The sequence below is a fragment of the Loxodonta africana genome, chromosome 19 (assembly GCF_030014295.1).
Source record: "Loxodonta africana isolate mLoxAfr1 chromosome 19, mLoxAfr1.hap2, whole genome shotgun sequence".
Classification (NCBI taxonomy): Eukaryota; Metazoa; Chordata; class Mammalia; order Proboscidea; family Elephantidae; genus Loxodonta; species Loxodonta africana.
In genome coordinates, this window is record NC_087360.1 from 14,461,176 (window position 1) to 14,484,143 (window position 22,968).

A 22,968-nucleotide genomic window follows, 5' to 3' on the forward strand; every position below is an offset into this window, starting at 1 on the left:
CTGGAAGGCTTTCTGCCAGCCAGCCCACTGACCCCACTGGACCCCCTGTCCATACATATTGAGTGGTGACTGCAAAGCCAGCCTTGTAGAATGACTCCATCTCAATCTGCAGCCTGACACCCCACCATTTCAGCTTTGAAAATGGATGTGCCTGATACTCTGTTCAGAGAAATAATACCTGTTTTTATTGGATTTTTAAAAATGAAAGCAAAAAATAATTATTGCTCCCTGAAGAGTCTTTGCAGCCAAGTCTCAGTCCAGCACACATCTTTTTTTTTTTTTTTTTTAAAGCCCTTCTAGAAACTTCTGAAAATAGCAGCTTATCCTGGAAAAAGCAGACTGTCTGTCAGTCATTGAGACGCTGGTGCATTTCATTTGAATGACCTGTTCCCTCCCCCAACATCCCTTGCTTATAAATCACCCTTGACCCAGAACATAGCCATTTCTTGGCTCTTTAATCCATAAAACCTAAGCCCTGAAATCCCCTTGAGGAGTGGGGGAGGCCATGGGCTGAACTCCCAGGATACTTCTGCAGGGGTGGAAAGAAGACAAACTTGTCACCTATAAGGCCACCTTTCCATATCACTGGAAACCATGGAGTCACTCAATGCCATCCCCTCTCTTTTCCCTCCCAGAGCCCAAGGTTTGCTCCAGAACACTTCTGGCTCCATCCCAGTATAAAGAGAATAAAGAATCAAGTGGCACTTTTGCGACTCCTCCCTTTAAAAAAAAAAAAAAAACCCTAAACAGCAAAATAGAAATCTCTCTTGTCCCCTGGCCTTAGAGGTCTATCAACAAAATAACATGGCAGCACCAGCAAAAACACAGGTAAAAAAAAAAACCACAGGTAGCACCGGCAAAATTTACATAAAGCACCAGAGACACCAAATCGGTAGGAAAAAAAAAAAAATCCCATTTCTCTTGCTGTGACAGCGGGATCCATCTATCTAGGTATGGAGACATAGAGAGATTAGGACTTGTCAAGATTTTTAGAGATGGAGATATCCCAGACCGCCCTCACAAAATTGGCTCCCAGTCCACCTCAATGTCTTTTCTATCTTGCCTTTTGCAATTTCCCCTCCTCCACCACCAGCATCTATCCCCCAGGCAGTTGGTGGACTCTGAGGCTAATTCCCACCAGTCTTTGGACATTCTCTCGGCAGGCATCTCTCTTCGGGTGCCCCAGACATGAAAGAGAATCAAAGTTCACATTGCAAGGTGCAGAAAAGGAAGGGGACCACGTCCTCGACAAGGCATGCACTGATTAGCAATATTCATATTCTTTTTTTTTTTTTTTTTAATATATAGAGCTGTATGTAAATAGCATCAGGGTGTCTGTTTCTGCAGCTGTATAGCCAAAGGGCTTCCCCAGTCCTGTTCCACATTTCTACTATTGCTCCAGGCGCTGTCTTTATTCTTCACTTCCTTCTCGAAGTGCCAACCACCGCCTCTCAAGCTCTGAGCTCCCCCTCAGGAAAACGGGAACCAGCTTTCTCCAAGGACACAGGGTTTTTACCAACCTGCAGAGAGAAAGATTTGGATTTCGGTCAGTAGGCACATGCAGACAGCTGATGGGGATGACGTCAGCGCAGAGGGCTCTGCACAGCCAGCCTCCAATTGTATGTCGGGGCAGAGGGGGGGTGGGGACAGCAACTAGACACCGAGCTCTGATTTTGGAAGAAAGGTCCCCAAGAGCTAGTCTTCGGGGTCTCCACATTAGCTCTGTCCGTGTAGCAAGCTCGCTTAGTATACACTTGCACACACACAACACCCTGCTCTGTTTTCAGACTTAGATCTTTACATAAGCATCTTCTGTGTCTGAAAACAAGAATACAGCCATGCTATCTTCTCACTCCTCCAGATTAGGAACAGGACCTTCATCTATTTATTTCATAGATCCCTTGTCAAGGCAGAGTTGCAAGACAGCCTCTACTCTCATTCTTTCATTCATTCATTCAGTCACTCATTTATTCCCAAGCATGCCGACCACCATTCAAGGTGCTGAAGATCCAACGATCTTGCCCTTGAGGGGCTCAGACACCAACAGAGGAGGACAGAAAGAAATTGATAATGACAGTCTTATGTGACAAGCATGAACCTGGGTGCCCATGGGCGGCTCACGTGGGAAAGGGGGAGTCCTCGGAGAAAGATGGGGTCCCCTGCTGAGTGTGGAAGGATATCAGGGAATTACCCAGGAAGAGGAGATGAGGCACTCTGGGCAGAGCAGAAGAAACAGCACATACTCAGGAGAAATGAAAACATGTCCACACAAAAACATGGACGCCAGTGTTCACAAGCAGCATTATTCAGAATAGCCAAGTAGAAGCAACCTAAATGTCCATCAACTGATGAATGGAAACATACACTGTGGTCTGTCCATACAATGGAATATTATTTGGCCATAAAAAAGGATGGATGAAAGTTGGAGACATTATGCTAAGAGAAAGAAATCAGGCACAGAAAGCCACATACTACATGATTCCCTTGATATGAAATGCCCACAATGCGCAAATCTTTAGAAACAGAAAACAGATTAAGTGGTTGCCTAGGGCTAGGGGGACGGAGATTGAGGAGTGGCTGCTAATGGCTACAGGGTTTCTTTGGGGGAGATAAGAATATTCTAAAAATTGATCATAGGGAGCCCTGGTAGTATAATGGTTAAGAACTCAGCTGCTAACCGAAAGGTTAGCAGTTGGAACCAGCAGCTGCTCTAAAGGAGAAAGGACCTCAAGATGTGCTTCCCATAAAGATTACAGCCTAGGAAACCCTATTGGGCAGGTCTACTCTGTCCTATAGGGTCACAGTGAGTCAGAATGGACTCAAAGGCACACAATAACAACTGCAAAATTGATTCTAGTGGTAGTTGCACAACTCTGAATATACAAAAAAACAATGACTTACATACTTTAAAAGGGTAGAGTTTATGGGACATTAATTATATCAGAAAAAGGGAGAAGAGAAGGAGGAGGGGAAGAGGGAGAAGAAACAGCCCAAGAGAAAGCAAAAGGAGAGGACCGAAACAGCATGACTAGGTCAGGGCCCCGCTGGAGCTGTTGAAGCTCATGCAAAGATGGTTGATGAAGCCTGGGGAGGGAGGAGTGTGGGCAATTAGCAAGGGCTACGAGTTAGCAGGGGAGATAAAAACATTCCACAATAATTGCCGTGCGTGTAATGCAAACCAGCTGATATAGACGAAAGCGAGAAGGAAGAGAGATGACATTATTTCCATTTGGAAGAACAGGAATGGTGTGCTACAACATCGCCCATTCGTCCCTCCAGACCCAAACTCACCTTCTCCTTCCCCTGCCCCCATGCTCTGTGTCCCCACATGTTGACCTCATCAAGAGGCTCTCTTGCTCTCTGGCTTCCTGCTGGACACAGGCTGGCCACAGCTCCTGCCAGGTGGCCCACTGGTAGAGCTATAGCCCCCTCTCTAAGATCCAGATCCTATTTTTTCCGCTTGCCCCTTCAGGCTAGGAGTAGTAACATCTCCCCTCCATCACCAACCCTGGGGTATTGCATCACTCCTTGTTGGTTTCCTACATACTGCCCATACCGGCCCAAACCTTTACCAAACTCTCCTGTGATTTCTCAGTTTGGGGGTGCTCTCTGCCTCTTTCCTGGGCCCTGATCAGTACATATAGCTGCATGAAAGAAACAAACAAACAAAAAAACCTGTTGCCGTCAAGTCAATTCCAACTAATAGCGACCCTCTAGGACAGAGTAGAACTGCCCCATAGAGTTTCCAAGGAGCACCTGGTGTATTCGAACTGCTGACCTTTTGGTTAGCGGATGTAGCTCTTAACCACTACGCCACCAAAAGGTGGGTTATGAACACTGGACCACACAATCCACGTTAGCTGACCATCATGAGGATCAGAATTCATGACTGCAAGCCTTCTGCTTTTGACCTGCTTCTTGTTGCTGTTAGGTGCTGTCGAGCCAGTTCCGACTTATAGCGACCCAATGTACAACCGAACTAAAACATGGCCAGGTCCTGCACCATCCTCACGATCGTTGCTATGCTTAAACTCATTGTTGCAGCCACTGTGTCATTCCGTCTTGTTGAGGGTCTTCCTCTTCTTCGCTGGCCCTCTGCCAAGTGTGATGTCCTTCTCCAGGGACTGATCCCTCCTGACAACATGTCCAAAGTGCGTGACACAAGTCCTGTCACCCTCACTTCTAGGTAGCATTCTCTGTAGGCAGCCTATCTGATTTTCATTCTTCTGCCTCTAAATTGCTGCGTATACAGGGCGTTTTTCTAAGGGAGTTTCCTGAGGTGGCTAACCAGACAATTCCTGCACCCACTTACGTGTCTGGGTTGGTGTCCACAGTGACACATCAACAGCAGAAACATGACAGCACCAACAGAGGTGTGCTTCCCGTGCTACGGACACCATGTCACCATGTCCCATGATCAGGGGATGGGCCATTTGAAGGGATCTAAATTGGACACCCTAAGCTGGGGATCTGTTGTCGTTAGTTACCACAGAGCAGATTCCGACTCGTGGTGAGACTAGAACTGTGTGCAGACTACAACTGCTCCAGAGTTTTCGGTGCTGTGACCTTTCAGAAGCTGATCACCAGCCCTGTCTTCCCAGGTACCTCTGAGTAGGTTCGAGTGGCTTACCTTTCAGCTAGTAGTCCAACGCTTAACCCTGTACGCCACCCGGAGAAAGTCGCGAGGGATCCAGCACACAGAAATAGTCACATAAATGTGCAAGGATGTATGCCTGAGGGTGCTCCCTCCAGCTGTATTCATAGTAACAGCAATTTGGAAACAACCCACCTGGCCATTGATAAAGGACTAGATTAACATGTTAAGCTACACACATCTTAGAAAGACTCCATATTAGAAAGAGGTAGATCTATTTTTATTCTATTTTAGTTACTATTTAAATGCTGCTTGTGACCCATTAAATTAATCTCATGACTCACTAACCCATTGCTGTTGAGTTCATTCTGACTCTTGGCAACCCCACGTGTTTCAGAGTAGAATTTCACTCCATAGGGTTTTCAGTAGCTGGGACCTTTTGGAAGCAGATTGCCATTCCTTTCTTCCAAGGTGTTTCTGGGTGAGTTTGAACCACTAACCTGTCAGTTAGCAGCTGAGTGTGTTAACCGTTTACACTACTAAGGGACTGTAGAAAGAGGTACATCTAAATTGTGCTCAGACAGGACAATGGCTATGATTCTTAACTGAAAAAAGAAAATGGTCAGAGCATGATCCCAGGTGGTTTTCCTTTAATTAATATGTGTGCATGTGTTTCATATATATAGATTTAAAAAAAAAAAAACCCAAACCCATTGCTATGGAGTCAATTCCAACTCATAGCGACCCTATAAGACAGAATAGAATTGCTCTATAGATTTCCAAAGAGTGGCTGGTGGATTCGAACTACCAGCCTTTTGGTTAGTAGCCATAGCTCTTAACCACTGCGCCACCAGAGCTCCATATCTATAGATAGATAGATACACATGCAAATATATATCTGCATGTAAGTATTGCTGTGGGTTGCTGTCAAGTCAGCTCTGACTCATAGGAACCTTATATATTAACATTGCCTGGTCCTGTGCCAACCTCACAATTATCAGTATGTTTGAGTCCATTGTTGCAGCTGTTGCGTCAGTCCATCTCATGGAAGGTCCTCCTCTACTTTACTGAACATGACGTCATTTTCTAGCGACTGGTCTTTCCTAATGTCATGTCTAAAGTGAGCAAGACAAAGTCTTGCCGTCTTTGCATCTAAGGAGCATTCTGGCTGTACTTAAGCACATAAAAAGGTATGACAGAGAGGCAAAATAAGAGCACAGACTCTGGAGCTGGATCCCTGAGTTGGAATCCTGATTCTGACGCTTAAATCTGTGTGACCTCAGGCCAGTTGTTTAACCTCTCTGGGCCTCCATTTCTTTGTGTGGGCGAAATAAGCGTACCTGTATCGCTTTACTTTACATACTTTTGTATTGTTTTCTCTTTCTTTTTTTGGAAGGAGCAAGTATTAATTATATAGTTGCAAGCTATTTTAAAACCGTCAAGTCCACCACCAACTAGGTGTCACTGTCCTGCACTAGGGATGTGTCCTCTCAACCTTGGCTCATAAAGAACTTTCTCAGATGCTGACTCACAACCAAAGCTCAAGACTGAAGACAGTAATGAAATATCTTTTTAAAAATTTCCCTGGTCCCACTTTTCACCCTGATGCGTAGTAGTTAAGTGCTATGGCTGTTAACCAAAAGGTCGGCAGTTGGAATCCACCAGGCGCTCCTTGGGAACTCTATGGGGCAGTTCTACTCTGTCCTATAGGGTCGCTGTGAGTCGGAATCGACTCAACAGCAAAGGTTGGTTTGTTTTTTATTTTCATGTGGAGAGAAGAGGAGGGCACAGGTGCGGAATGTGAAAGCTCAGGGTCCTGACTTCTTGAGCTGCAAACCGTGACACCCCCACTGCAGTATTCAGTGAATCAGGACCCTCACTCCCCTTTTCCTGTACAAGATCCCTCCTCCCCCACGAAACCTTTCATAAGCTGAAATGGCATAAAGCAGAGAATCGATTACCATTAATTTATATGGGAAAAATTTTTAAACATTCCCAGGCCCCAAAAATAACCTACTAATTCATCTTAGGCTTTTCTAATACCTCAGGACACATCTTGCTAACGGATAAATAAAATAAATCGCGATAAACCACAGATGCTCACAGACGCAGTTCAAAGCTACGACAGCTTGATGCTGAGTGTAGTTCCCTGGGAAGGAGCCTGGTGACTGTACTCTGGATGGTCGGGGTGCACACTGCCTTTAACAGCTCGCTGCAAAACAGTGAATGCTATTCCCGCTTTTTACCTTTTTTTGTAAAATCAGAAATCCTCTTCAGATTTCTTTCAGTTGTCAAAAACAGGTACTAATGTAGATCTTTTGTAAAAGTGAAAAATGAACTTTGGAAAAGCAGGGAATAATCACATCTGAGAAGAGTGTTGTTAGGTATTCGAAGTCTTCGGTTCCCTCCTAAACCAAAACCTGTTACCGTTGAGTCAATTCCGACTCATAGGTTCCCTCCTAAGAGGTCCCAATTAAAAAAAAAAGAAAAAAATTACTGTTCTTGGTGAAAATATATACACAGCCAAGTACGACACCCATTCAACAAATTCTATAGGTACAGTTCAGTGACAGTGGTTACATTCTTCACATTGTGTCTTCATTCTCACCATGTCTTTCCAAATTTAACCACCATTAATTTAGACTAAAAAAGAAAAAACAAAAACCCAAACCCATTGCCATGGAGTCGATTCCAACTCACAACGACCCTGTAGGACAGAGTAAAACTGCCCCATAGGGTTTCCAAGGAGCGGCTGGTAGATTCGAACTGCTGATCTTTTGGTTTGCAGCCAAACCCTTAATTACTGCACCACCAGGGCTCTGCCCCCTAAACTTATCATCTGTGCTTTAGAGTTACTATTGTCAATTTGATCTCATATACAGTATATAATTCTTTAAAAGAGCTTAGTGCTCAAGGCAAACACTCTTTACTAATTGAGCTAAGCTGTTGTTTGGCTTAAAAGTGACTTCAGAAAGGGCCACATGAACTAGAGACTTACATCATCCTGAGACCAGAAGAACTAGATGGTGCCTGGCTACAACTGATGGCTGTCCTGACAGGGAGCACAACAGAGAACCGCTGAGGGAGCAGGAGAACAGTGGGATGCAGACCCCAAATTCTCATAAAAAGACCAGACTTAATGGTCTGACTAAGACTAGAAGAATCCCGGCAGTCATGGTCCCCAAACCTTCTGTTGGCCCAGGACACGAACCATTCCCAAAGACAACTCATCAGACATGGATTGGACTGGACAATGGGTTGGAGAGAGATGCTGAGGAGTGAGCTACTTGTATCAGGTGGACACTTGAGACTATGTTGCCATCTCCTGTCTAGAGGGGAGATGGGAGAGTAGAGGGGGTTAGAAACTGGCAAAACGGTCACAAAAGGAGAGACTGGAAGGAGGGAGCAGACTGACTCATGAGGGGGAGAGTAAGTGGGAGTATGTAGTAAGGTGTATATAAGTTCATATGTGAGAGACCGACTTGATTTGTAAACTTTCACTTAAAGCACAATAAAAATTATTTTAAAAAAATGACTTCAGGGAATAGCTTTGTTTCAAGGTTTAAAGATTGTTTCAGGGCGAGTGGCGCCTGGGGTCTTAAACGCTTCCGAGCAGCCATCTAAGATGCATCAGATGGTCTCAACCCACCTGGAGCAAAGGCGAGTGAAGAACACCAAAGACGCAAGGTAATCATGAGCCCAAGAGTCAAAAAGGGCCACATAAATCAAAGACTACATCAACCTGAGACCAGAAGAACTAGATGGTGCCCAGCTACAACCGATGACTTCCTTGACAAGGAACACAACAGAGAACCCCTGAAGGAGCACAAGAGCAGTAGAATGCAGACCTCGAATTCCTGTAAAAAGGCTAGACTTAATGGTCTGACTGAGACTAGAAGGACCTCGGAGCTCATGGTCCCCAGACCTTCTGTTAGCCCAAGATAGGAACCATTCCCAAAGCCAATACTTCAGACAGGGATGAGACTGGACTATAAGATAGAAAATGATCCTGGTGAGGAGTGAGCTTCTTGGGTCAAGTAGACACATGAGCCTATGTGGCCAGCTCCTGTCTGGAGGGGAGATGAGAAGGCAGAGGGGGACAGAAGCTGGCTGAATGGACACGGAAATAGAGGGTGAAGAGGAGTGTGCTGTCTCATTGAGGGGAGAGCAACTAGGAGTATATATATAGCAACGTGTATATAAATTTTTGTATGAGAGACTGACTTGATCTGTAAACTTTGACTTAAAGCACAATAAAAACTAAACTAAAATAAAAAATGCCACAATAGGAAAAAAAAAAAAAAAGGATTATCTCAGGGCAGTAGATTCAGGGCTTCCTCCAGTCTCAATGGGTCCAGGAAATCTGGCTTCTATAAGAATTTGAACCCAATTTTAATTTAAAAAATACCTTTTTTTGGCGCTTACTATTTGTACAAATGATAAGTTACAAATTCCAATAAGAGAGAAGGAAATAAGAGGAAAGTTCCCTTTTCTCTACCCTAAATCCCACTCCCCTTCCCAAAGGCAGCCAGTATTAACAGCTGGTTGTATAGCCTCCCAAAGTATTTTGTGTGCATCTACAGACACCTTATTTATTTAAGGAGCCCTGGTGGTGCAGTAGTTAAAGTGCTCGGCTGCTAACCAAAAGAGTGTTGGTTCAAACTCACCAGCCACTCTGTGGGAGAAAAATGTGGCAGTCTGCTTCTGTAAAGATTTAAAACCTTGAAACCCTATGGGTCTACTCAGTCCTTTAAGGTCACTGTAAGTCAGAATTGACTTGATGGCAGTGGGTTTGCCTTTATTTTTTTCTGCCTACCATTATGTCCCCAGAGCTCAGCACAATGTCTGGCACATAGTAGGTGCTCAGTGCAAGAGAATAATGGTGACAACCTCCCAGCTCTTCATCTTTGGCTTCAGAGAGTTGGTTTTAACCAGGGAGCTCAAATGATACCAGCTGTCCTAGTGCCTAAGATCCATGGGGAAAAGCTCTCCACAAAAAAATTCTTCTAGAAGGAAGAAGGTTGCTTTGGTCTCTTATCACTTAAGCCTCCATCCATCCATATAGATTATACTGGCAAGTTAGGAATCCGTATGCTAGGAAGACTTTGAGGTTTTGAGTGTGCAAAAAAGAGGCCATCTGATAGCCTCTGGAAGAAGTATTTGCTCCCCTCTGTCCACCCCCTTAACTATCAGTGAATAGTAACCAATGTTATCAATGAATAGTAATTAAGTACCCAAAGTCTCATGGCAAGGGAAGTAGTATTTCACGGAGGCAATGAGACCTGCAAACTGTTTCCGTCTCTGATACCTGGATCTCCTTCTTTCTCTGTTGCTCCAGGTGATTAGATACCAATTGTTGTATATTGGATGGCCTCTCGCAAGCTTTTAATACCCCAGGTACTACCCACTAAACTAGGAGGAAGAGCAGAAACTCTTAAAATACCATTAGGCAAATCGACTGGACAAGCTCATATAACCATCTGGTGGTTTCTTATTTCACCCAGTTTGTCCCCAGCCCCTGGATTATCTTCCTCTCCCCTGCCACTGTTTTAGGCTAGGTTTTCAGAGGGGCAAAACCAGTGAAGCATAGAGAGAGAGAGAGAGAGAGAGAGATTTATTTCAAGGAAATGGCTCATGCCATTGTGGAGGCTGGCAAGTCCCAAATCCGTGGGACAGGTGTCAGGCTAGAGGCTTCTCCTGACTCATGTGGTTACAGGGGCTAAGGAATCCCAAAGTACCCGAAGTCTATGAACAAAGACTAGAAAAGTCCTAGCTCCCACCCACTACAAAATTATGGTAGGTGGGCCTTGAGTGCCAAACTAACTTGACTTCCAAAAGGAGAAGCACTGAGATTTGGGAGGAAATAGCTCAGCACAGAATCAACACCAAATAAAAGGTGCAGACCTTTCTTAAAGTAAACTGTGACCTATAAAAATAGTCATATGTACCAAAAGACCCCTGGTAGTGATGTGGTTAAGAGCTCAGCTGCTAACCAAAAGATCAGCAGTTTGAATCCACCAACCGCTCCTTGGAAATCATATGGGGCAGCTCTACTCTGTTCTATAGGCTTGCTATGAGTTGGAATCGACTCAACGGCAATGGCTTGGGTTTTTTTTATATGTACCAAATGTTTAAATATGCTTATCCCTTAACTCAGCAGTTTCACTTCTAGGAACTTCACTTTCTGTTTGCAAAGTTGTCCAAACAAGAATTTTTGGTACAACCTTGTTTACAGGGTCAGAAAATGAGAGATGACTGAAATGTCCCTTGGGAGAAGTGACCGATTAAGTCAATCATGGTCCACCCAAGCACTGGAATAGCATGCAGCCACTAAAACGGATGATGAAAACCATTCTTCATAGACATGGGGAGATCCCAACGACCTAGTTTTGCGGGGGGGGGGGGCGCGGACAGGAGGTTACCAAACAGCATGAACAGTATGATCTCATGTATTTGAAATAGAATACATGTGAGGGTGTGTACAGGCGTCAAGGAATGTCTGGCTGGATGGTCCCCTAAACCAAGGGTCACAAATTTAAAGGCATTGAGCCTAATAAAGTGCACCCTTTAGGGACTGGAGCTAGCTGAAGTGTTTGCATCCCATCTGTTGATGTTTTTGACCCTCATCTCCAGCCTGTTGCTGCCATATGGGAACATAGACTCAGCGTTATCTCATCTTTCCATTTTTCAAGGACAACTGGATATACAGGCATCTACATGAAAATGCCTGATTTTTAAGTGTTGGGGGAAAAATATGCAAGCCAACTAAAACTCAAAAAAAAAAAACAGACGCGTTGCCATAGAGTTGATTCAGACTCATAGCAACCCTATAGGACAGAGTAGAACTGTCCAGTAGGGATTCCAAGGAGCAGTTGGCGGATTTGAACTGCCAGCTTTTTGGTTAGTAGCCAACGCTTAACCACACTGCACTAGGGCCCCAATAAAACTCAACTCAACCCAACAGTCTACCAATTTTCCACCCCTTCCTTAGATACTTAGACTTTCTTATACTCTGAGTCAGCTAGTATTTGAAACCAACTAGAATTTACGCACTCAGCTGCTAATCGAAAGGTCACAGTTCAAACCCACCCAGCAGCTCCATGGGAGAAGAGACCTGGTGATCTGCTCCTGTAAAGACTGCAGCTTCAAAAACCCTATGGGGCAGTTATGCTCCATCACATGGCATTGCTATGAGTCAAAATCAACTCAATGGCACCTAACAAGAGTATCTGTGCTATCTCTGGGCCTCAGTTTCCCCATCTGTAAGGTGAGGGAGTTGGGTTAGATGGTCTCCAAAGTCCTGTTGAGCTCTGGCTGTGACCTTTAGAGTCACAGATCCTTGGAGAATTGGATAAAACTATGGTTTCTCTCTCAGGTAGGGAGAAGCAGAAGAGTATGAAATCAGCTGATTTTATGTCTAATTTCTAGGGGTTCACAAATTCCCTGAGGCCTACCCTTATTCATTCATTCGTTAGTGAATGCCCCCTCTGTGCCAGTCACCATGTCACCATGCTAGGATACAGTCATGAGCAAAATAGACATGGTCTCCACTCTTATGGGCCAGGTTGGGAAGCCCTGTCTTTCAGATTCTCCCAGACCTCGCCAAGTGGCTTAAGCAGCTGTTGGGGAGGCAGGATTAGCAACTGCTTTAAGGAAAAGGCTCAGATAAGTCCCCAGAGCTCCCATCCATGCCATGAATATTGACCCCTGGACTGAATTTTATACCAAATAAGGACAACACCCAAGGTCCCTGCGTGGTGTAAACAGTGTGCTCTTCACTACTAACCTAAAGGTTGGTGGTTCCCTCGATGGTGCTGCAGAAGAAATGCCTGGCGATCTGCTTCTGTAAAGATCACAGCCAAGAAAACCCTATGGAGCAGTTCTACTCTGTAACACATGGGGTGGCCATGAGTCGGAATTGACTCAATGGCAATGGTTTTTTGTTTTTTTTTTAAGACAACATATACTGCACATCATTTCACCATTTTCTGAATACCAACAGCATGATTTATCCTGTGCTAAGTTAGATCATAGCATGTGTCCCTTACACTAGGAGCTCACAGCTTAATGACAGAGACAAGACAAGGTCAGCTCTTACAGTGACTCACACCTAGTGACTGCCTACTACATGACAGGCCCTTTATACACCATGTCCCTTGAAATGCAGGTGCTATTATTATTGCCAGTTCACAGATGAAGAAACTGAGGCTCAGAAGGTAAAGGGACTTGCCTAAGGTCACACAGCTGATAAACGGGAGATTGGAGACCTGATCAGAAAATCTGCCTGGTTCCAAAGTTCATGTCACTTTCCACCAAGCTGCCCTGCCTCAGACTAAAATATTGGTGAGTAAGACAAACGGTGGCCAGTGGTTACCTATTGCTAAACAGTGCTAAAATATTTTAAACTGGGGCTGTCCTTGAACATAGAATGACTGCATATGTGATACCTCTTCTTGAATCCATCCATTTCATTGTCCCCTGACACAGCCCCACTCTCTGAGGACCCCCAAGGCTACTTTTTCTTAGTTTCCCACTATCTGTAATTATTAAGCACTGTGCACCTGACCCAAGCCATGGTATTTTCAATCAGCTCATATGCATGCAAAAGCTGGACAATGAATAAGGAAGACCAAAGAAGAAATGATGCCTTTGACTCCTGGTGTTGGTGAAGAATATTGAATATACCATGGACTGCCAGAAGAATGAACAAATCTGTCTTGGAAGAAGTATGACCAGAATGCTTCTTAGAAGTGAGGATGGCACATCGTCTCATGTACTTTGGACATGTTATCAGGAGGGACCAGTCCCTGGAGAAGGACATTGAGCATGGTAAGGAAGAGGGTCAGCCAAAAAGAGGAAGACCCTCAATGAGATGGATTGAGACAGCAGCTGCAACAATGGGCTCCAACACAGCAAGGATTGTGAGGATGGCACAGGACCAGACAGTTTTGTTCGGTTGTGGGTAGGCAGGGTCACTGTGAGTTGGAACAGACTTGACAGCACCTAACAACAATACGGGCTATACCCAATAATATCAAATTGACACAATTCCTGCCCTCAGGGCGACTGAGTACAACCAAGCAAGCAGGGACGCTCCCCAAACCTTAGTGACATCTAGCCATTTTTAGAGTATGTGAGAGCACACGTGGCTCCTTGCATGCCTGTCCCAACTTCAGAAAAAAGGCTGCAAATCCTAGTGATGTCACTAAGGTTTGGTCTCCTGGATACAAACAACATTCAACAAGGAGACAAAAGATTTAGCTGAGGACAGTAACATCCAGCTCAAGAGCCAAGTCAATAGCCACGTTAAGTACATGGTCAGTGTTACGAACGAGAAATGGGAACAAATGGTAATATTTGTCTAGAAAACCCTTATGGACCCTTTCACAAGATTTTATACTCTTCAGACAACCTTTACGGAGTTCCTGGGTGGTGCAAATGATTAACATACTTGGCTGCTAATGGAAAGGCTGGAGGTTCAAGTCCACCCAGAGGCACCTGAGAAGAAAGGCCTGGGGATCTACTTACGAAAAAATAGTCACTGAAAATCCTACAGTGCGCAGTTGTACTCCGATGCACAAGGGATTGCCATGAATCAGTTGACTTGACACCAACTGCTTTCTAGATAATCTTCATAAAAGAATATTAGCACAATCTTTGATATCAAAGTTCCACCTCTAGAAATTTTTAAGAAAATAACCATTGATATGCAGCAAGAGTTATCTACAAGGATGCTGCTGTTCACTATGTTGGAAACAATCAAAATGTCCAAGAAAAGCAGATTGGGAAGTAATGATGGAAGACCCCTATAATAAATACTAAGCAACCACTAAGAAGAATGTGATAGAAAAATATTTTATGACATGGAGAAATGTCCATGATGTACTGAAAAAGGCAGATTACAAATAATATATTCAGAGTGATTCCATTTGTTAAAGTACCTGTCGATGCATTATAAAAAATGCAAAGAAATATACCAAAATGTTAACAATCAGTAGAGAGATAAAAACCATCAACTAACAGTTTTTTCCATCATTTCCAAATATTTGATAATGAATTTGCAATATTTTTTATAATCACACAAAAGAATTAAGGAACATTACATGAAATTTTCCAGAGCAATTAAAAAAATTTCATCTTGCCCAGTTCTGCAGCCCATAGGACAAGGGTTCAGTGGTGGTAAACCTCTGTGGGGCAGCCATTTGGGCAGGCCGATTTTCTGTCCAGACAGCAGACTGTTAACGGATCGAACTATATGCCCACAAAAGATGCGTTGAAGTCCTAACCCCTGTACCTGTGAATGTGACCTTGTTTGGGAAAATAGGGTCTTTCTTTGAAGATACTACCAGTTAAATCATACTGAAGTTAAAACCAGAAAATCAAACCCGTGGCCGTAGAGTAGATTCTGACTCCTAACAACCCTGTAAGACAGAGTAGAACTGCCCCATAGGGTTTCCAAGGAGCAGCTGGTGGGTTTGAACTGCTAACCTTTTGTTTAGCAGCCAAGCTCTTAACCACTGTGCCACCCAACCGAAACAAAAACAAACCATGCCATCCTATCGCCCTGCATTTGGACTTCGAGCCTCCAGAACTATGGGAAAATAAATTTTTGTTCTTTAAAGCCACCCACTGTGTGGCACTTTGTTATGGGTGATACAAATGGTTAACACACTTGGCTGCTAAATGAAAAGCTGGAGGTTCAAGTCCACCCAGAGGTGCCTCGGAAGAATGGTCTGGCAATCAGCTTCCAAAAATCAGCCATGGAAAACCTAATGGAGCACAGTTCTACTCTGACCCTCGTGGAGTTGCCATGAGTCCAAATCGACTCAATGACAACTGTAGGAACCTAAGACAGGGGTAAAGGAGCTTTCTCCTTTTCTTGGTATCCAGCAGTAATAAAAGGATGCATCTCACAGATGTGGGTTAGACAGAGGCAAATCCCCCACCCAATAGCAGGAGCGTAGTTTACAGCAGGAAGCAGAGGGGAAATAATGCCAGCTTGAACGGTGAAAGTTCTTAGGCAATGGAAATGCAACCAGTATCCATAACATGCCCTCTTACACTGAGGTCTGAGCTGGCACAGGGGTCGATAGGACCTTGCAGACCTTGGCTTGGAGCTGAAGTGGTTCACTTCCCCTGAGAGGTTAGGGCAGGGCTCAGAGCCAGGCCTCCTGCCTCTTGAAGGAGTCTGGGAGCACCTGGAGGGCAGGGGCCTGGCCTTGGCCATGTCTGCATCCCCGCATTCTAGTGCCTGGCTCAGAGCTGGTGCTCAGTTCATGTTTGCAAATGGGTGACGACTGATGACAGGATTCAGTCCCCTTTATTGCAGCCCATCTAATCCCACTTTTGTTAAGTGTCTCCTCATTCACCATTGGCATTTGTGAATCCCTTTACTTGGAAAACCTCTCTGAGCTTGCTTTTCTCACCCACTTCAGCGTGTCCAGTGGCTTCCCATCGATCAATCTTTAGACTCAGACTCAAACTGAAACTCCCACCCATGGTCCAGTCTAGCCCCTGTCTACCTCCCTGGCTTCTTCTCCCCCAAGTTCATATGGCCTTAGCCACACTGCTCGTTTTCCCCTTCCTCATGCACACCGTGCAGAGTCTGACCTCTAGGCCACTGGACTTCCTAGTCTTTCATGGTCTTCACATGGCCACGTCCTTCTTGTCATTCAAGTCACAACTCCAGTGGTTCCTCCTCAAAGTGGCCTTCCCTAGCTACCAGGGGTAAGGAGTCCCCAGGCACTTTCTGCTGCATTGTTGTTGTCGGCTGCCATGCCGTTGGCCCCCGACTCATGGCAAGCCCATACACAACAGGATTGGACCATTGCAACCCACAGAGTTTACACTGACTGATTTTTGGAAGTAGGTCACCAGGCCTTTCTTCCTTGCCTGTCTTAGCCTAGAAGCTCTGCTGAAACCAGTCCAGCACCATAGCAACACACAAGCTTCCACTGACCTTCACGGATTATCTTCAGAGAACCTCAGCACTTTCTGAAATTATCTCTGCATAAGATTGCATATTCCAAAGATGGCCACAACAATATCTCCTGTTTCACATGGTCTTCTAGAACCTGTAGAAGGTTCTACTCCCCCACACCAAGAAGTAGCATCTGATTTGAATTTGGGTGGGCTTGAAACTCACTTCTAATCAACAAGACCTCCAAAGCTAGGTCAGAAAAGGTGAAGCAGCTTTCACTTTGTTCTCTGAGTCACCGACTTTTGGAGCTGAGTCACCGACTTTTGGAGCTGAGTCACCATGCTCTGAGGCTGCCATACTGTGGGAAGCCCAGACCACGTGAGGAGGCTCAATGGAGGTGTTCTAACTGACAGCCACACTGAGATCCCAGCTGACTCCCAGCATCAACAGCCAAACATATAAATGAAGATGCTTCTTGATGATTCCAAGCACCCACCATCCTGAAGCAGAGATAAGTCACCCCTGTTAAGCCCCGCCCGAATTCCTAATCCACAGAATGTGTGAGCATAATAAAATAGTTTTCAGCTGCTAAATTTTGGGGTAATTTGTTACACAGCTATAGTAGCTAGAACAATCTTTATTTTCTTATTGTCTGTCTTCTCCCACTAAAATGTAAGCTCTCTGAGAGCAGCAGCTTATATGTCTAGGTCCTTCCTGTATCACAGTGCACTGCACACTGTAGGCACGCAATAGTTAATAGCTGAATGAGTGAAATAATCTGAATTTGGGGAACAATACTACCTATCTTGAATAGTTTTTGACTCATGGATTCAACACATATTTAATGTGCACCTACTATGTGACAAGCAAGACACCAGGGGCTAGCTCACTGTTCTGGTGAAATTCTACAATTCACTCAGTGATGATAAGGAGGGAAACAGAAGCCCCCATCCCACCCCTCCCTACCCCCCAACGCAGGTCTGAAAAGCTGACTTTTCAAAAACCAGAGGAAGCTTGCCAAGTCCACCCAGCCACATCTGGGGGTGTATTTAATTATCCCTGAGTGTAGCTGTTTTTACATCCACAGCTCTGTCACTTTTGTGCTGGCCTCTCACTAGACAAGCCTATGACTCTCGACAGGGACCATGTGGCAGGAAGGCTGCCGGGGACCTGCACATCTGGCCCCTTCACGGGGTTCCTCCCCAACAGCTATCCTTTCCAGCTCCCTCCCAGCCTCCTAGCAGAAGCCCAGGCTTTCAAGATGTAAATGTAATCCTGGCTGGGGTGCAGCGGGCAAGGAGGGAGGCTGGCCTGCGGGATGTGCCTGCAGGTTTAACCACTTAATTCCCAAAGTACCTGCCAAGAACTAGTTAGCGAGTCTGGCTGGTGGGCCAAGCTGTCATTAATTCATTAAAGCAGGCTCCTGCTGGCCCATTAGCTTCCATGCCGCTGACCACCTCCCCTCCTGAGCCTGCAGAGTTCTCCTTTTTCCCTTCTGTGCAGTCCCAAGGCAGGAGTCTGCCTACCCCAGCCTCACTTCCCAGCCAGATTCCTAGGCTCCATGCCCTCTCCCTCCCACTCCCTCTCTTCTCCCTCCCACGCCTCCCCCAGCCAGCACTCACCATAAAGCATCTTTTGTTTCCTCTCTCTTGTATCTCTGAGCAGTGACTGGTTAAATCCTACCCATCCTCCTCCAGGCCTCCCCAGTCTCCTGAGGAGCTTCCCCCAGGGAATCTCACTAGTGCAAGAATTCACTGCTCACCACCCCTCTGCTTGCTGCCCAGTGTTTCTTTTCTTCTCCTGCATTCCCCAAGGCATCTTCAAGAAGCAGGCCCTCAAAAACAGAGACTGCGGTTCTGACTTTGCTCTTGATCCTTTGGATGACTCAAGTGGACTCTTTTGTCCTCAGTTTCCCCTTTGAAATAATAAGAATGGGAACCAATCATATAATATATAGGGCCCTGGGTGGCACAAATGATTTGTGCTCAACTAACTGAAAGTTTGGCTGCTGGAACCTACCCAGGAGTGCTGCGGAAGAAAGGCCTGGTGATTTGCTTCTGTAAAGATTACAGCCAAGAAAATCCTATGGAGCAGTTCTACTCTGTAACACGTTGGGTTTCCATGAGTCAGAATCGTCTCTATGGTAACAGATTTGGTTTGGTTTTCTGGTAACCATATCATAACATCCTCTTGGGTGCACTAAGTGCCAGGCATTGGACTGGGCTTTTTAACGGATGAGCTCCTATTATTTTCCCAACAGCCCTAGGGGAAGTTATTGTTAGGTGCCATCGAGTCCATTCTGACTCATAGCAACACTATAGGACAGAGTAGAACTGCCTGTCGGGTTTCCTGGGCTGAAATCTTCATGCGAGCAGATCTTCGCTCATCGCGACATCTTTCTCCCACGGAGAGGCTGGTGGATTCCAACCTCTGACCTTTCAGTTAGCAGCAGAGCAGTTAGCCACTGCACCACCAGGGCTCCTTCTGGTGGTCTTAGCTCCATTTTACAGATAAAGGATAGGCTCAGAGAGGTAAGGGTGCTTACCCAAAGTCACACTGCCAGCAGGGGGCTGGACTGGGACTTAATCCGTTCCATCTGACCCCTAAACCCATGCTCTTAATCATTATGCTATCTTGGCCCTTCTGGCACTGACTTCCCAAGAGGGCAAGTAAGAATGGTGCGGAATTGCTAGCAAAAACAATGGTAAAATGTTGTCTACTTTGGGAAAGAAAAATGTTAAGTGCACTATAATACAACATTCATGTCCGCTTCTTATGCACCAGGCACTGTTCTACAGCTTTCTGTATATGAATTCATTCAGTCCTCTCAACAGCTCTTTAGATTAAGTGCAGCTATTGTCGCCATTTTACATATGGGAACACTGAGTCTCAGGCTTTCATTTTTAGATGTCCTCTGAGAAAAGGATGGCGGGGCTCACAGGAAACATTTAAAACAAGTTTGTTGAAACTATTGATCCTGCATATAGATATAGGTAAGTCCACCCTTAATATCTAAGAGAAGAATTAGAAGTGGTGACTCCTGCCCTCTGTGGCTGGGACAGGCCTCCCTGAAACATCTATGGTACTGATGACCATTCCCGTTGCTCGGATAGGGTCAGGAAAGGTGGAGAACACCCTACGTTCGTACAGAGCTCAACATATTGTCCTTTCTTTAGTGGATCTTCTTTCACTTCTTCCTAATTTACTGGACCTGGGAAAAGATAGGTTTCCACAAATTAAACCAAAACTACCAGAAAAAAAGCTCAAAGCTGCAGGTACTCAGATCAGGATGTTGGCAGCGCTGGAGTGGTCCAGGGCAGGCCGAGCCCGGGAGGGGAGCGCGGAAGGGGTGGAGCTGGAGGGCAGCCACGGGGCTTTCCGGGGTCAGGGCCCCCCCGGAGCGGGGGAACCCCGGAAGTTGTGGCTGCTGGGGAAACCCAGGTTGGAGAGTGCAGAAAGTATAAGAACCTAGAGGCGTCGTGAGAGGGTGACCGGAGGTCAGGACGCAGCAGAGAACTAACTGGGGCAGAAACATAGTGAGGAAGGGGAAAGAAATTCTGTGACGTCGTCCCTCCACCAAGACGCCGCCCCAGAGAAACTCCTCTCTGCCTGTCACCTCTGCGGTGTGGGCCCCAGTCTCCCAGATGTTCTCCCGCGCCCGGGCGCAGAGGGGCGCACTCTGTCCGCCTGGCGCGGCCTCCTGGTGGCCTCAGGCCACCTACAGGCCCGCAGCCTCCTCTTCGAGGTCCCGGAGTGCCCCCACCCTGAACACACACACACACACACACACACACACGCCTTCATGGACACACATAGTCCCCCCCTGAGTGGGGGGCCTAGCATCCTGCACCCCCTGGTCCCAAGAAAGGGAGCGCTTTCCCAGACTGGCCTGGATACCAAGACCAGAGGAAGCCGTGTTCCGGCCCCCTCCCCCATGTCTAGGAGACTTCTCTCCCTTCCCATCTTCCCTTCTAAATTCACTTTTCCACTGTCTTGCAACTTGTTCTCCACTCAATTTCTGTTTTGCTCTAGCTCCTCCGGCCTTCCTTTCCCTCCTGGTCTCGAGGCCTGTGTTTTCTTCCCTCTCCTCCTTTCTCCTTTCTCCTTTCCCCCAAATTCCTCGCTTCTCTCTTTCGCTTGAATCCCTTTTTCCATTCCCGCGCTCTGCCCCAACAGTTTTCTGGGCCCGGACTTCGGCAGCCCCAGGCCACGCTTCTTCCGGCCGAGGGAGCCCCGGGCCCCTCTTCCGGGTGGGGCAGAAGCAACGGAGGGGAACCTCAAGCGCCCGGGATCTGGGCGCCGCCTGCGAGCCGGGCAGAGAACGGCCTGAAGCGCTCACCTCTCGTCGCCAGCGCCCGAGCTGCGCCGGCCCACGCGGCATCTGTCGCCCGCGCTCCCGGCTCACACCCCGCGCACCCCCGCAGCTCCCCGGGCGCTGCCACCCCCACGCTCCGGCTGCCGCCTCTCCCCGAGGGCGCAGACGCTCGGGCCTCGCCTGCGGGCGCCGCGCCAGCTTCCCGAGGTGTCGGTGCACGGCGGGGCTTGGCCCGCATCTGAGCGCAGGGTACCCGTGAGCCGTGTATTCATCCTGGTGCCTCTGGCTTTCTCACCTTCGACCTTCACCTTCCGGCCCTAGACCCACCTTTGATGGGCTCCGCCAGCTTCTCTCCACCCAATTTCTCTGTGGCGCTCTCCTCATCTCCAAAACCTCTAAGGAGCTCCTCACCCACGTTTGTTCCCCCAAGGCGCCTAGAGCACTGCATGGCGTAAGCTGGTGCTCAATAATTTCCTCACTCCAAAGTCCTAGCGCACAGTAGGTGCTCAGTACCGTCCTCCCATGGTATCAAACACTCTAGGCGCTCAATACACACCCGCACCTCCACTGCCTGCTCTCAAAACATCCCCTCCCTAAACCGGACCCAGCACCCAGAAGGAGCTCAATAAATGCTCAGATTAAGGCCTCTCTAAAAAAAAAAAAAAATTTTTTTTTTTTTTCAGGGGTTTGCCTTAGGGCTTCCGATCCCAACTTCCTTCGGGGACATCTTCTCCATCGCAGCTCCAACCGTCAGGTCTGGAGAAGATGAGGCGACGCTCCCTAAACGGGACACCTCACTGGAGAAGGAGCTAAGAAGTTGACAGAGTGGAGAGAAACTGCAAAGTGCGCGGGCCTTGGGGAGGAAGACGGAGCCAGCCGGAAACGCAGAGGGGAGAAAGCTGAGAAGCGGGCTGGAAGCAGAGGTGATGGAGACAGTGGCGACTTAGGGGCGGAGAACTGCTTCGAAGGGGACCTGAAATTGTCTTGAAACCGCGATAGATTATAATTATTTGCCGAGGCTTGAAACTACCTTCTCATAGCAAGCACACTTTTTACTTGCATTGTGTGTTTACCTGAAGGGCTTGTGGGGGCTAACGGTCGCCCCATCCCCCCACCCCGCAAGCCACCAGGCTGGAGGGAGTGGCAAGATGTGCTTAAGAAGTAGAAGAGAAATGGACCGAAACTGTAGACGTGATTCTTGGAAGGAGAGACTGGGACTCTGTCGAAGGGGATGGAGATCCCGGCAAGAGAAGAGAGAAGAGGGAGAAAGAGAAGGGAAAAGAAGAAAGCTAAACTTGTCGTGCTCCCGCTCCCGGGCCAGCCCGCAGTCTCCAATCCCCAGCTGCCGCGCCCTGGCTCTAGCTCGCGTACCTGTTGCTCGCTCCGGCTGGGTCTCGGCTCCGGCCCCACCAAGATGCCCTGCGTTCCTACAAGTTCCGCCTGCGGAGCAGCCAGGCCGCCAGCGCCGCCACCTGCGCCGCCGCGCACAGCCAGGGCCAGTAGGTGGGGAGCGCGCCGGGCGCCGGCGCCCTCCGGCTCCTCGCGCGACGCCGCCACATGGTGCGCTGGTGCAGCTCGTCTCCAAGCGCCTTGAGCCGAGCAGCGGTGAGCTGCGCGGCGGACGAGCGCAGACCCAGGCGACCTGCGCTGCAGGCGCACACGGCCGGGGGGCCGCGGCCACGGTGCAGGGGGCACGGACACATGACCGCTCGCCTCGCTTTCTCCCCGCGCTCGGGTTGCGCCTCGCGTCCTCTCCCTCCGGCCTGTGCGCCCGCCGCCGCCGCCGCCGCCGCCTCCGCGCTCCAGCAGCCGGGGGCCTCCCCTGGACACCAAGTTTCTCCTTGTGTTGTGCGTTTGTTGTGCTGACGGCGCTATTATTAATTAAAGTGTCACATGGTGGAGGGGGGCGGGGAGGGCGCGAGGAGGGGGGTTACATCATCCGGCCCCCGGGGGGGGGCTGCAGGCAGAAGAAACCGAGAGGTAACTTTTAACCCTAGCGACGCCGGCAGCGAGGGGCGCGCGGTGGGGGAGAGAAGGAGCGCGGCGCGCGGGGACGCGAGAAGGCGCCCAGCTGCGGAGGTCCTGGGCTTTGGGGGCTACGGGAGGCCCCCGCGGAAGCGAGGAGCGCGAGAAGAGGTT

The 22,968-nt window shown here is 47.6% G+C and overlaps 1 protein-coding gene across 1 annotated transcript; it reads right to left on the reverse strand.

The window, feature by feature from the left end:
• Positions 1-1,304: 1,304 nt before the first annotated feature.
• HRK (harakiri, BCL2 interacting protein) lies at positions 1,305-22,629 on the reverse strand. Its single transcript, XM_003419277.4, has 2 exons — positions 22,201-22,629; positions 1,305-1,520 (listed from the first exon to the last, which is right to left on the reverse strand). The coding sequence occupies exon 1, from the start codon at positions 22,530-22,532 to the stop codon at positions 22,257-22,259; it is 276 nt and encodes a 91-aa protein (XP_003419325.1). The 5' UTR covers positions 22,533-22,629; the 3' UTR covers positions 1,305-1,520; positions 22,201-22,256.
• Between the last annotated feature and the right edge of the window lie 339 nt (positions 22,630-22,968).

Excerpts from the sequence above, each read along its gene's own strand:
- HRK (XM_003419277.4), bottom strand. The coding sequence starts at position 22,532 with ATGTGTCCGTGCCCCCTGCACCGTGGCCGCGGCCCCCCGGCCGTGTGC.